Source organism: Chionomys nivalis, chromosome 10, assembly GCF_950005125.1.
Source record: "Chionomys nivalis chromosome 10, mChiNiv1.1, whole genome shotgun sequence".
Taxonomy (NCBI): Eukaryota; Metazoa; Chordata; class Mammalia; order Rodentia; family Cricetidae; genus Chionomys; species Chionomys nivalis.
Genome location: NC_080095.1, coordinates 65,318,145 through 65,330,880, shown reverse-complemented (window position 1 = coordinate 65,330,880; position 12,736 = coordinate 65,318,145). Strand labels below are relative to the sequence as shown.

Below are 12,736 nucleotides of genomic sequence, written 5' to 3'. Positions count from 1 at the left end.
AGAGCTAATTCCAGGACAGGCAAGCTGGGGCAGGGCTGGAGATATAGCTCATTTGTTAGAATGCTTGCTTAGTAGATACAAAGCCATGCGTGGTGTGATCCCCAGTATCATATGAACCAAGTAGGGTGGCTTATAATCCAATCCCAGTCTTTGGGAGGCAGGAACATCTGATGATCAAGGTCATCCTCAGCTCTGTAGAGAGGTTAAGGCTATCCTGAGCTACACGAGACCCTGCTTCAAAAAAAGGATGGTGGGGTAGGGGACGTGTGGGATAGATGGCTCAGCAGATAAGAGCGTTTGTTGCTCGTGCAGACCCAGGTTCAATTCCCAGCAGCCATATGGTGATTCACAACTATCTGTAACACCCTCTTCTGACCTTGGGCACTGGCACAGATGCACACTTACGTACATGCAAGTGAAACACACAAATCTAAAAAGTTGTTTTGTTTTTAAAGAGGACAGCTGGGCATGATGACTTATGCCCATGATCCCAGCATTTTTGTTTTGTCTTTGTTTTTCAAAACAGGTTTCTTTGTGTAGCCTTGGCTGTCCTGGAACCCACTATGTAGACCAGGCTGGCCTTGAATTTACAAAGATCTGACTGCCTCTGGCTCCTGAGTGCTGGGATTAAACAGTGCACCACCACTGCCCGGCTCATTTTTGTTTTTTGAGACAAGGTCTCCTGTAGTTCAGGCTGGTCTTGTCCTCACTAGTTTGCTGAGACTGGCCTTAAACACCCTGATCTTCTTGTCTTTGCCTTCTACATCCTGGGACCATGCATGACAATGCCCAGCTTTGGTAAAACCATTTTGAAAAGTAGTTTGAGTTTAAAAAAAAGTTTTATGAGTTCAAGGCCAGCCTGGTCTACAAGAGCTAGTTCCAGGACAGGAACCCAAAAGCTACGGAGAAACCCTGTCTCGAAAAATAAAAAAAAAAAAAAAAAAAAAAAGTTTTTGAAACAGTCTGGCCATGTAGCTGTGACTGGCCTGGAAGTTGCTGTGTTCATCAGACTGCCCTTGAACTCACAGAGCTCCTCCTGTCTCTGCTTCCTAAATGCTGGAATTAAAGCAATGCACCACCAAACCCTGCAAAAATGTTAAGCTTCCATAAAACCAAGTAAATCCAGTCCTAAGTGCATATCCCAAAGACATTAAAGCATATGTTCACACAAAAACCTGAATGTGAAAATTCACGGAAACATTATTCATAACAGCTCCAGACTACAAGCAACTGAAATGTCCTGACTGGTAAATGGATGAAGGAGGTGTCCCCACGCCACAGAATACGATTAGCTGTAAGAGGAGCAATAGACTTACATTGTTGCAACCTGGATGAACCTAAAAGTGCTATTCAAAGTGAAAGAAGCCAGTTCCCAAGACCACGTATTACACAATGAATCCAGAACCAGAAAGCCTGCAGAGGAGCCTAGAGCTTGTCTGGGGTGGGGAAGAGAGAATGTGGAGGGACCGAAACAAGTATGGGGGTTCCCTCCCTTGGGGAGGTAAAAATATTCTAAAATCTGTTGGTGGTGGTGTCACACAACTGTGAACACAGTGCAATCAGGATGGCGCATGCGCAATCAGGACGCGCACGCGACAGGAACGGGATTCCACTAGTGTTACTTCTGTCAGCCTTCATGTGACTCAGACTGCTGAGTTCCTGGGCCGTGAGGTCATGCTCCCAAATTAGAAAGGCCCAGCAGTGAGATGTGTAAGACCCACAGTGAGTGTTGTGGCTCAGAGAGTGAGTCACAGCCTCCGAGTGGAGCACACCATGTCTGCTGTGTATGCTCTGGTAACTTCAGCCTTGGTGTAGAAACACATGTCACCTCCTCCACGGTTTTCTGGCAGTGTAGGCGTTGAGAAACATGTGCCAGGGCTGGGAGAGACGGCTCAGCAGTTAAAAAGCATAGACTGCTCTTCCAGAGGACCTGAACCTCTTCTAGATTCTGCAGGCACCTGACCTCGAGTATATATACTCCCATGCAGACACTCATATACATACAAATTTAAAAAATTAGTCTTAAAACAAAGTAAAAATTTGTACCATTTTAGAATCCTACCCACAAGATAGAATTAGAGTCTAATTTCTCCAGTCCTTACCAACGTGATGGTCTGGGTGTCTTTTTTAGTCATTCTGGTGGTTGTGATATAGTATCTAATTGGGTTTTTTGTTTGTTTGTTTTTTCTGGTTTTTCAAGACAGGGTTTCTCCGTAGCTTTGGAGCCTGTCCTGGAACTAGCTTTTGTAGACCAGACTGGCCTCGAACTCCCAAAGTTCCGCCTGCCTCTGCCTCCCGAGTGCTGGGATTAAAGGCATGTGCCACCACCACCCTGCTCTAATTGTTTTACTTTTTTTTTTTTTACAAAAGCTATTAGTTTATTAAAATAATATATTCTAATGCTTAGATAAGTTTCAAACAAGTCATTCTCGGATTCTAGGTCTCAAACAAAAAATTACAATATTCAGTATGCACTAAAAAGAGAAAAGGTAACTGGGTGCCACACATGGGCATATTCAGAGTGAAATTCCCGAGTTCATTTTGGGGGATCTGTGTTGATGCCATACTTTTCCTTGAGAAGCTTCAGCTGCTCCTCCTTCTTCTTGGTGTCCATCTTCTGGAATGCCCGGTTAGCATTGTAGTACAAAACCACGAGGTATCTGTTACACACGTTGAATCCCGATAGATGGTCACATGCATACTTAGCATCAAAGATATCCTCATAGACCACATATGCTGTTCCTCTGGTCTCAGGTGTATTTCCTACTCTGATTTGACGAATAGGTCCATATTTCCCAAATATATCATACATTTCTTCCGCTGTGATTTTATATGGCAAATTCCTTATATATAAAATTCGATTTACTTCAGGTGGGAGGCGAATATTCGCCCTCTTGGCCGCTTGCATTGCCATCTTGGCGAGCTGTGGGAGGTTACCATGGGATTTCTCTGAGTGTCTCTAAAGCTCGGTGCCGTAGAGGGTGACAGGGAGCCAGATATAGTGTCCACAGCCAGGCAGCGCCGGAAGCTGTCACCTTTAAATTTTTTTTGTGTGTGTGTGTTTTGTTTGAAGGTATAAAATCCCCTGTTATGTAGCTGTGAGATGTCTGTCCTGTGGGTGCTGGGAATTGAACCCAGGTCCTCTGGAAGAGCAGCCAGTGTTCTTAACCACTGATCCATCTCTCCAGCCCCTGTTTTACTTTTTGTTGTTCACTTTCGTTCTTCTTTGTTAGAATTTCATATATGAGTATTGTTTTTTCCTTCCTCTCTTCCCTCCAGGTTTTCCTGTGTTTCATCAACTCCTAAAGTCTATGACTTCTTTTTAAGTATAATTATTGCATATATATCCATGTGTATATCTATCTATCTATCTATCTATCTATCTATCTATCTATCTATCTATCTATCTATCTATCCATCCATCCATGCACAGTCTGCTGAGATCATTCATGAGGCTCATATGTATTTCACCTGACTTCATGGGGTTGGCTACTCTCCCTCTCAGCAACCTGTAGTTTTTCTCGGGCTGGAGACTGGGAATCCCCCCCATCTATGTTGCTATGCCAACTGGCATTGTCATCTTTTGGGTCTTGCTTAACAACTCTCTTGGGATTTCTTGGGTGCAGTTTCCATGTCAAATACAGACGACACTGTCGTACAGCAGACATCCAATCCTGGTTCTCTACTTTTTGCAATCTCCCCCGTTCTCCATCGACACTTCCTCAGTCTTAAGTATAGGGTTTTTTGTTTTTTCGAGACAGGGTTTCTCTGTAACTTTGGAGCCTGTCCTGGCACAAGCTCTTGTAGACCAGGCTGGCCTTGAACTCCCAAGCATAGGGGTTTTATGTTTAATGTATCAATTAGCACCCCTCAGCCAGTTGTTCTCTGGACTGTGACGGGTTGTGGCTCTGTGTAGTGTGATGTAAACAAGCTTCTGTAATGAGAGGTGGAGCTACCTTGCCCGTGGGTATATGGGTAAGTATTTAAAGTGCAGTCGGGGAGCATCCTGGTGTAGGAAAGTGGCAGTAGTTGGTTCTCCTGGGTCCAGAGCCTCACCAGTCATGCACATTTCCCAGGATGTCAGTGTCACTACCACGCCTTTTGGGATAGCTTGTGATTTTGGTCACTGCTGTTGGTAGTGTCACATCTGGATTGTGGTTACAGCACATCTGGCTAGGACTGCTGCTTGCTTTCTTCCTTTAGCTGCCCCTTCTGATAGTACGGGAGCTGGTCCCCAGGGAGGAGGCTTCGGGTCAGGCCCAGCTCGATCCCTGCAAATCCTCTGTCTGAAGTACACAGTGTCTTCAGCAATAGGATATTACCTGCAATTTCTGGGAGGCACCCAAGGCAATAGCAATAGCCTATAGTTTGGGGAGTCTTTCTGGACTCCTTTGACCAACAATACAAATCGAAGTTTCTTGTGTCTGACACTATTTTCTATGTGTGTGTGTGTGTGTGTATTGTTTGAGACAGTTTATACATAGTCATGTCTGTCCTAGAACTTGCTATATAGTTTAGGCTGTCCTTGAACTCACAGAGATCATCCTGCCTCTGCCTCCCGAGTGTTGGGACTAAGGTGTGAGATACCATGCCCAACTGGGGTTTTGTTAGTCTGTGGTTCTTGGAGGAGCATTGTCAGCCTAACTGGCATAACTTCATTTAGACGTATATTAATTTAACTTCATTTAAATTTATGCATTTTTGTTTGTTTGTTTTTTGTTTTTCGAGACGGGATTTCTCTGTGTAGCTTTGGAGCTCCTCCTGGAACTCGCTCTGTAGACCAGGCTGGCCTTGAACTCACAGAGACCCACCTACCTCTGCCTCCCTAGTGCTGGAATTAAAGGCATATGCCACCACCGTCGGCTAAATTTATACATAATTTTAAATAAATATAAAGTATGATTCTCTCTGGCCTTTTTGAGCATTCTCAGTGTTATTTGTCCCACTCCCTTTCCTTCTGTTTTCCTCCTTCCTCACTTCTGAAGGGAAGTCCCCCTTTCCAGTTCCTCTTCACAGCTCCTGTGTCCTGCCAGTCCCCTCTCTAGAGATAAGACCTCCTTGTGGCCGGGCGGTGGTGGCGCATGCCTTTAATCCCAGCACTCGGGAGGCAGAGGCAGGCGGATCTCTGTGAGTTCGAGACCAGCCTGGTCTACAAGAGCTAGTTCCAGGACAAGCTCCAAAGCCACAGAGAAACCCTGTCTCGAAAAACCAAAAAAAAAAAAAAAAGACCTCCTTGTGTAGTCTAGGTTGTCTGAAACATCATTGTAGCCCAGGCTAGCTGCCAACTTGTGATCCTTCTTTCTCCGCCCCCTGAGTTCAGGAGTCATAAATATGAGCCACCACTCAGCCTTTTGCATTTTCTTTGGAGAAATATATCCAAAGTCTTAGAAATGGATTATCTTTTTTTTTTTTAAATTAAGCACATTTTAAAGGTTTTCATGTATGTGTATGTGTGCATGAGTAGGCACACGTGTGTATGCACATGAATGTGTGTGGTACCTGGGAAGTTTAGATGTGGACATTGGGTCCTGTGGAACTGGTGCTTACCATCGGGAGCCGCCTGACATGGGTGCTGGGAGCAGAACTGTGGCCTCCGCCAGAGCAGCCAGAGCTCTGAACTGTTGAGTTGCTTCTCCAGCTCCCTAGGTTGTCTTTTTTTTTTTTTTTAAGATTTATTTATTTATTTATTATGCACACAGTGTTCAGCCTCCATGTATGCCTGCAGGCAAGAAGAGGGCACCAGATCTCATTACAGGTGGTCGTGAGCCACCATGTGGTTGCTGGGAATTGAACTCAGGACCTCCGGAAGAGCAGTCAGTGTTCTTAACCTTTGAGCCATCTCTCCAGCCCCCTAGGTTGTCTTTTAATTGATTTATAAGATTTGTTCCTATATTATGGATACATAATATGTATATTATGTATAATATATTATGAATATGTACAGAGACACAGCTTGAAAACACACACCTTCATTCTGTGGGCTTTTAACTTTCTATATAGTGTTCTTTGTGACACAAAGATTTTAGCTTTTGCTCTTTTCTTTTTTTTTTTTAAGACAGTGTCTTTGGTAGTCCTGACTGTCCTGGCACTCATTCTGTAGACCAGGCTGGCCTCAAACATACAGAGCTCCGTCTGCTTTTGCTTCCCAAGTGCTGAGATTAAAGGCTTGCACCACAGCACCGACTGCTGTTGTTTTCTGGAAGAGTATCACCGCACAGGCTGGCTTTATGATCCTCCTATCTCCACCTCCCAGGCACATACTAGCCTGGAACTCACTTTGTAGACCAGACTGGCCTCATGCTTAAGGTGATACTCCTGCCCCTGCCTCCTGAGTGCTGGGATTACGGGAGTGGGCATGGCATTGAAGGTTAACTTCCTTTTAATGCAAATTAGAAAAAAAAAGTGTACTGGGTGCTGGGTGTGGTGGTGCATGCCTGTAATCCAGCAATGTTCAGGCTGAGGCAGGAGGATCCCGTTCCAGGCAGCTGCTTTGGGCCCCTTATTAAGCTGTTCCCTGTGCTTCGAGTGTTTAAATCTTTTCTAAAGCTGTATTTTATTTTTACTTATGTGTATGTGTATGCACACGGGGAGTCACAAAGGTCAGGAGAGGGAGTTGGATTCCGTGGAGCTGAAATGACCGCGTGTTGTGAGCCGTTCTAGGCGGGTGGCGTAAACTGAGCTCTGGTTCTCAGGAAGGCTTTACTTGCCTTTAACCCAGAGCCGGCTCTCCCGCCCCAGTTTTAAATTTTAAGGGAAGCACACAAGCGACATCTATTGGTCATCACAGGAACTTGATCTGTTGTACACTTGAAATCAAATGATTTTCTGTTTGCTTGAGAGGAAAGGCAAGTCACTTGGGGAAACCAACATGGAGAGAGGATGGCTCTGTCCAGTCTAGTTCTAGGGTTTGAGAAGTCATGAAGTGCCCGGCACTCAGTAGGTTCTTAAGACAACAAACACCCATTAAATTTAATTAATTAAGTTAAAGAAAGGATCTCACAGTGTAGCCCAGGTCAGTCTGTGACTCAGCAGTAGCCCAGGTTGGCTCAAACTCTCAGCAGTCTTCCTGCCTCAGCCTCTTGAGTCGTAGAGTTAGAGGTATGAGCCGCCCTGGCTGACAAGACATGGACTTTTATCGCAGTGGTGGACTGAGCCTAGGCCCCTAGGCACTCATTCTACAACCTCAGCTAACACAGTTAGAAGTTCATTTTGAGACAGGGTATCATTATTTAGTGCTTGCTGACCTGGAACCCCTGCTTGGTTGTCCTGGAACACTATATATATATATACACACACACACACATATATATATGTATATATATACACATATACATATATATATAGATATATAGTGTGTGTATGTGTGTGTGTGTGTGTGTGTGTGTGTGTAGAACAGGCTGGCCTTTAACTCACAGAGATCTGCCTCCCTCTGCCTCCAGAGTGAGACACTGCCTCACTCAAGAACAATGTTTTTGATGATTTATCATAAGGACGCTAAAAAAAATTTGCATGACCGGCCAAATCCTTTGAACGTCTTTGTTCTAGGGAAGCCCTTCTCAAGGTGAGGAAATTGCGCCAGCTGTGTGAAATCATACTTTCTTCTTTCCCTCCTCTTCCTCCTCTTAAAGATTTAAAGGCAGGTGTGGTGGTACATGCCCTTACTCTCAGCACTCGGGAGGCAGGGGCAGCTCTCTCTCTCTTTTTCCCCAGGCAGTTTCTGTGTTGTAGCTCTGGCTGTCTGGCTGTCCTGGAAGTTACTCTGTAGACCAGGCTGGCTTTGAACTCAGAGATCCACTTGCCTCTGCCTTCTGAGTGTTGGGATTAAATGCATGTGCCACTACTGCCCAGCTTAGTTGCATCTTTTGAGGCCCAGGCCAGCCAGGCCTACACCATTTTAACTGAATGTATATTAAGTGTTTCTCTAGCAAGTGCTCTTAAGCACTGAGCTGTCTCTCTAACCCCAAGGAATTGTTCTTTCTAACACAAATTGAACGACGGAGTCCATTCTCTTTTATGAAATATTAAAGGAAGTATTTGGGGTTTATTAAAAGATTTCTAGGGCTGGAGAGATGGGCTCAGCTGGTAAAACGCTTGCTGTGCTAACATGAAGACCTGGACCTGGGTTTGGACTCCCATGTTTACCTGTAATCTCAGTGTAGGGAAGCAGGGCCCGGCAGGGCAGATCCTGGAGATCACTGGCCACTCAGGCTAGTCAAACGGGTGCTCTTCAGGGTCAGTGAGAACTTATCCAAAGGAAAATAAGGTGAAGGATGAAGAAGCCCCTAATGTCAACCTCTGACCTCCACATGCCTAAGGGCATGAGCACGCTCGCAAGCACACACACACACACACACACACACACACACAGGGATACTATTCAGTCTTACAGAAAAAGAAGGGCCAGCAAGATGGCTCAGCGTGTAAAGGCACCTTCCTCTGAGCTTGGCGATCTGAGCTTGACTCCTATCACCTGTGGGGTAGAAGAGAGTCAGACATTATGGTAGTAATGTGAGAACACAGCTACACCCCTACAAAAGACCTCTTCACTAGGTATCCGGTCTAGGCTGGAACTCAGTGCTGTGTGCCTAGCATGTGGAAGGCCCAAGCTTAGTCTTCAGAGCTTGAAGAAGCAGGGCATAAAATGAAAAACCAGATCATGACTATATGTTTTGTAACTTTCTAGAAAGTGTGGTAGCTCATTATTTGATGTGAGTGGAAACACACACACACACACACACACACACACATTGACCTTTTATGCTGTCCACAAAAACAAAACTGCAGGGCTGAAGAGATGGCTCAGAGGTTAAGAGTACTTTCTGCTCTTCCAGAGGAGCCAGGTTCAATTCCAGCATCCACATAGTGGCTCACACTGTCTGTAACTCAAGTTCTAAGGGACCTGATATCCTCTCTGGTCTCCACAGGTACTATGCACAGACAGGGTGTACAAGCATAATATCCATACACATAAAATAATAAACCCTGTATAGTCACATATTCTTGACTTAAAACAAAAAGTTGACCTGAGTTTTAATTTTAACCTCATCTGAAAAAAAAAGGTCTTCCAGAATTGGTTTATTTAAGGCACATTGCAGCTGTTAGGTGCAAACATTGTACGTTTTGACATTAAGGGGCCAGGCACACAGCGGGATGTGCGGGCTTCTTTCTCATCCAGCACTCTTTGCAATTGCAATCAAGCAATTAAAAAGACAAGTTTACTAGTGATTCTTTTCTATTGCTGTGATTAAACACCACAGCCAAAGCAACTTATGTGGGAGTTTGTTTAGACTTATGGTTCCACAGAGACACACAGTGGCTGTGAATTTTGGCAACAGGCACTGGAAGGTGAGCACTCACAGCAGGCATGTGAAGCAGAGAACAGAGTAAGGCAAAGCGCTATGATATACTTCCTCCATCAAGGCCACATTCTTTTATTTTCTCTTTTCCTTTCCTTTCCCCTTTTCTTCTCTCCTCCCCTCTTCTCTCCTTTCCTTTTCTTTTTTTTTTTTTTTTGGTTTTTCGAGACAGGGTTTCTCTGTGGTTTTGGAGCCTGTCCTGGAACTAGCTCTTGTAGACCAGGCTGGTCTTGAACTCACAGAGATCCGCCTGCCTCTGCCTCCCAAATGTTGGGATTAAAGGCATGCGCCACTACTGCCCGGCTCCTTTCCTTTTCTTTAAGACAGGGCTTCTCTGTGTAGCCCAGGCTGTCCTGAACTCACTTTATAGACCAGGGTGGCCTTGAACTCAGAAATTCAACTGCCTTTGCCTCCTAAATCTGGGACTAAAGGCTTCCACCACCACCATCCACCTGGCTAAGGCCCCCTTTCTTAAGCCTCCCCACACAGCGCCACCAACTGGACCTAGTATTGAAACACAGAGACTATGGGAATATTTGCATTCAAACGACCACAGACAGGTTCTCACTGTGTGGCCCAGGTTGGCCCTGAACTATGATCCTCTCTTGCTTCAGCATAGCAAGGACTACAATTATAGCCTGTGCCACCCAGACCACAGAAACCGAGAATTTAGTTGCAGTCAGGCACAGTGCTATGTGCCTGCAATCTCAGGATTCAACAGGCTTCCTTCCTCTTAATGAGAGTATGCACAAGAATATTACTGCTACCAGCTGGAGACATCTTTCACCCAGACAACGAAAACACTGTATGCATGGTTCCTATGATCTGTATTTATTAATGTCTAAAAGTCTGATTTCAACTTGAAAAAAACTTCAGAATTCAGAAAATGTGAAAAAATGTATCATTTTATTTGTACACTTAGAAAAGTTGTACACAGAAACTTATCTGTAAAACCGGGGAACTGCTAGGGAGGAGAGAGGGTGACATTTTTATTTTTAAATCATTAAAAATGTTTGAGAGATAAAACAAAAACATAGTAAAATGTTTTAAAAAATTAAAGAACATTTTCCAAGTATAAATTTTATAAATACAAAACAAATTCACAAATGACTTTGAATGCTAAATAAATATCTAGTTAATAAATTCAGTCAGCACTGGCTACAGCAAGTCAGGGATAGAAAATTGGATTCATTCATGTGTAGTGTTGAAACAATGTGCTCATTAAACAAGTCTTAAGACATATACTTTCTCTACACTGTGCTCTTGGAAGACTCATCTGTGCAGATAAATCCTCTTTAAAATTGTAACTCTTAAAAGGTCAATGACAAAATAAATCATAGATGAAAAAATATTTTCCAAATTACCTGAACACATGAATGATCTCAAAATGTACAAAACCTCTGTAAACCAGTACTGTATCCAATACATCTATTAAACTTAGTAGATACTGAACAAAAACTGTAGCAAAGGAAATCTTTCCTACATTCTCCTGAGTGCTTAGTATTAAAACTGAGAAGACAGTGCAGGCCATGCCTGGTTGTGGTTGACCAGCTGTTATTGCTTTAAACACATATCTGCTTTAGAGCATGATTTAATGTTCCATTTTTATAAACGATTCCTGTTTTTCTTCACATACAGCCTTTAGAAGGACAAAACTAGACCCGTGACTTTTTTGCAGCTAGTGGCGTGCTACCCTGGTCCACATTACTGGGCGAGACATGGAGTCCAAGCTTTTGAGCTTGAATATGAAAAAATGCTTGAAGCCGAGTTCCAGCTTTTGCTTCACTCGTGTTCCGAGGGTTGTACTCAAAGCAGTTCGAAAACATTAACTCGATATCATCAATAAACTCAGCTGGAAAGAGAGAAACAAACAAGATTAGAATGAAACCACATACATCAGAAACAAACTTTGTATGCTAGTGAACAGTAAGACAACGGAAGCTGGAAAAGAGCCTTAGATAAGGTAGCAGAACTTGGGCTCAAAACTGTTCAGTTATAAATATTTTAAAGTTGTCTTGGGGGAACTCCAGCTTATATATGCATTATGTATTTACAGAGCTCTTGGCTAACACCAGTCCTCCCATTAAGATAAGACTCTATGAATGTCTACCTACGTAGCCCAACCACCTCTCATTTCAGTGTGCACGAACAAGCATGCGAGGGCTGCATGGGCCGCCAGCCACCCAATCATACTAATGGACAACACAGAAAACAAAATAAACGACATCATCTCTTAAAAACAATAAAAGCAAATATAAGCTACTCACATGCTAATTTATATTCACATTTATTTACTTTTTCTCGAATTATATTTAAGGCAATGGGCTTCTTAATGATGTCATAGTAGTCTGGGACCTGAAAAACAATTCAGTATTTCACAGTATAAAAAGATTACTGGACATAATGGTTAAATGAATTTGATACCTAAAAAGCAATCAATTCAATTTATGAATACTATTATTCCATTAAAGATATGTCAAATTTTGAGTAATTATAACGATGTAGAAGCTTGTTTGATACCATCATAAATGTACTTTATTATGAAAAGAAACAAGTTTTACTCATAGTTTTCCCTATAAGCTGATAATAAATGCCCATAATATTTTCTTTTCTTTCTTTTTCTCCTGGGAGGCAGGGTTTCTCTATATAACAGCCTCGGCTATCTGGAACTCTATAGTCCAGGTCTGGTGCCTCTGAGTGCTGGGATTAATGGCATGCGCCACCAGCACCTGGCTCATCTCTGTCTCTCTCTTCTTGGAGCTGGAGATAAAGGCATGTGTGCAAGGCCCAACTTGGCACTGAGATCTGAACTCTGGCCCTCACGTCTGCACAGCGGGTGCTCTTAACCTCAGAACTACCTCTCCAGCCCCTGATCATTTCTTCATTCAGAAACCTCTGCTCCACAGCAACAAGAAGTCTTTACTATATGATGGTGCCCCAACCTCTACTTCAATGACACTGTCCATTCCCCACACCGTCGTCTCTCGGCCCTTACCTACAAACCCTTTATCGGGAAATGTGAGCATACTCAAATCCCGTGATTTCTCTTTCTGAGGTTGACCTACAACTCCCAACTGTCCCACCTTAGCATCCCAAGCATGCATCACTCTGGATCTTCTTATTAAATTTCACTGTGTACAGTCTTGTACTGAGCATGTCTCTGCACTGAAATCATGTCATTTTCAGTGGCAAGTCCTAATATATAACAGTCCCATATAATATTTTATTCCAGCTACTCTTGCCCCTGAAAATGCTCAACCAACATCCTTCTTTTCCTGCTTCTAAAATGCTATTAAACTTTTAGAATTTCACTTTATTATGTCTACCTGTGTGCCTGAGTATGCTTATGCACGAGAGGTCAGAAGGCACTGATTCCCTGG

At 43.5% G+C, this 12,736-nt stretch overlaps 2 protein-coding genes across 2 annotated transcripts in view; both read right to left on the bottom strand.

The window, feature by feature from the left end:
* Positions 1–2,505: 2,505 nt before the first annotated feature.
* Positions 2,506–2,989, bottom strand: LOC130883037 (splicing factor 3B subunit 6-like). Its single transcript, XM_057783213.1, has one exon. The coding sequence runs from the start codon at positions 2,912–2,914 to the stop codon at positions 2,537–2,539; it is 378 nt and encodes a 125-aa protein (XP_057639196.1). The 5' UTR covers positions 2,915–2,989; the 3' UTR covers positions 2,506–2,536.
* A 7,275-nt stretch (positions 2,990–10,264) lies between these two features.
* Positions 10,265–12,736, bottom strand: part of Baz1a (bromodomain adjacent to zinc finger domain 1A) — a 78,622-nt gene continuing 76,150 nt past the window's right edge. Inside the window, exons 26-27 of the mRNA XM_057782902.1 lie at positions 11,624–11,711; positions 10,265–11,208 (exon numbers count right to left, since the gene is read on the bottom strand). Coding sequence (XP_057638885.1) covers positions 11,012–11,208; positions 11,624–11,711 — 285 coding nt within the window. The 3' untranslated portion in view covers positions 10,265–11,011. The remainder of the gene's footprint in view (positions 11,209–11,623; positions 11,712–12,736) is intronic.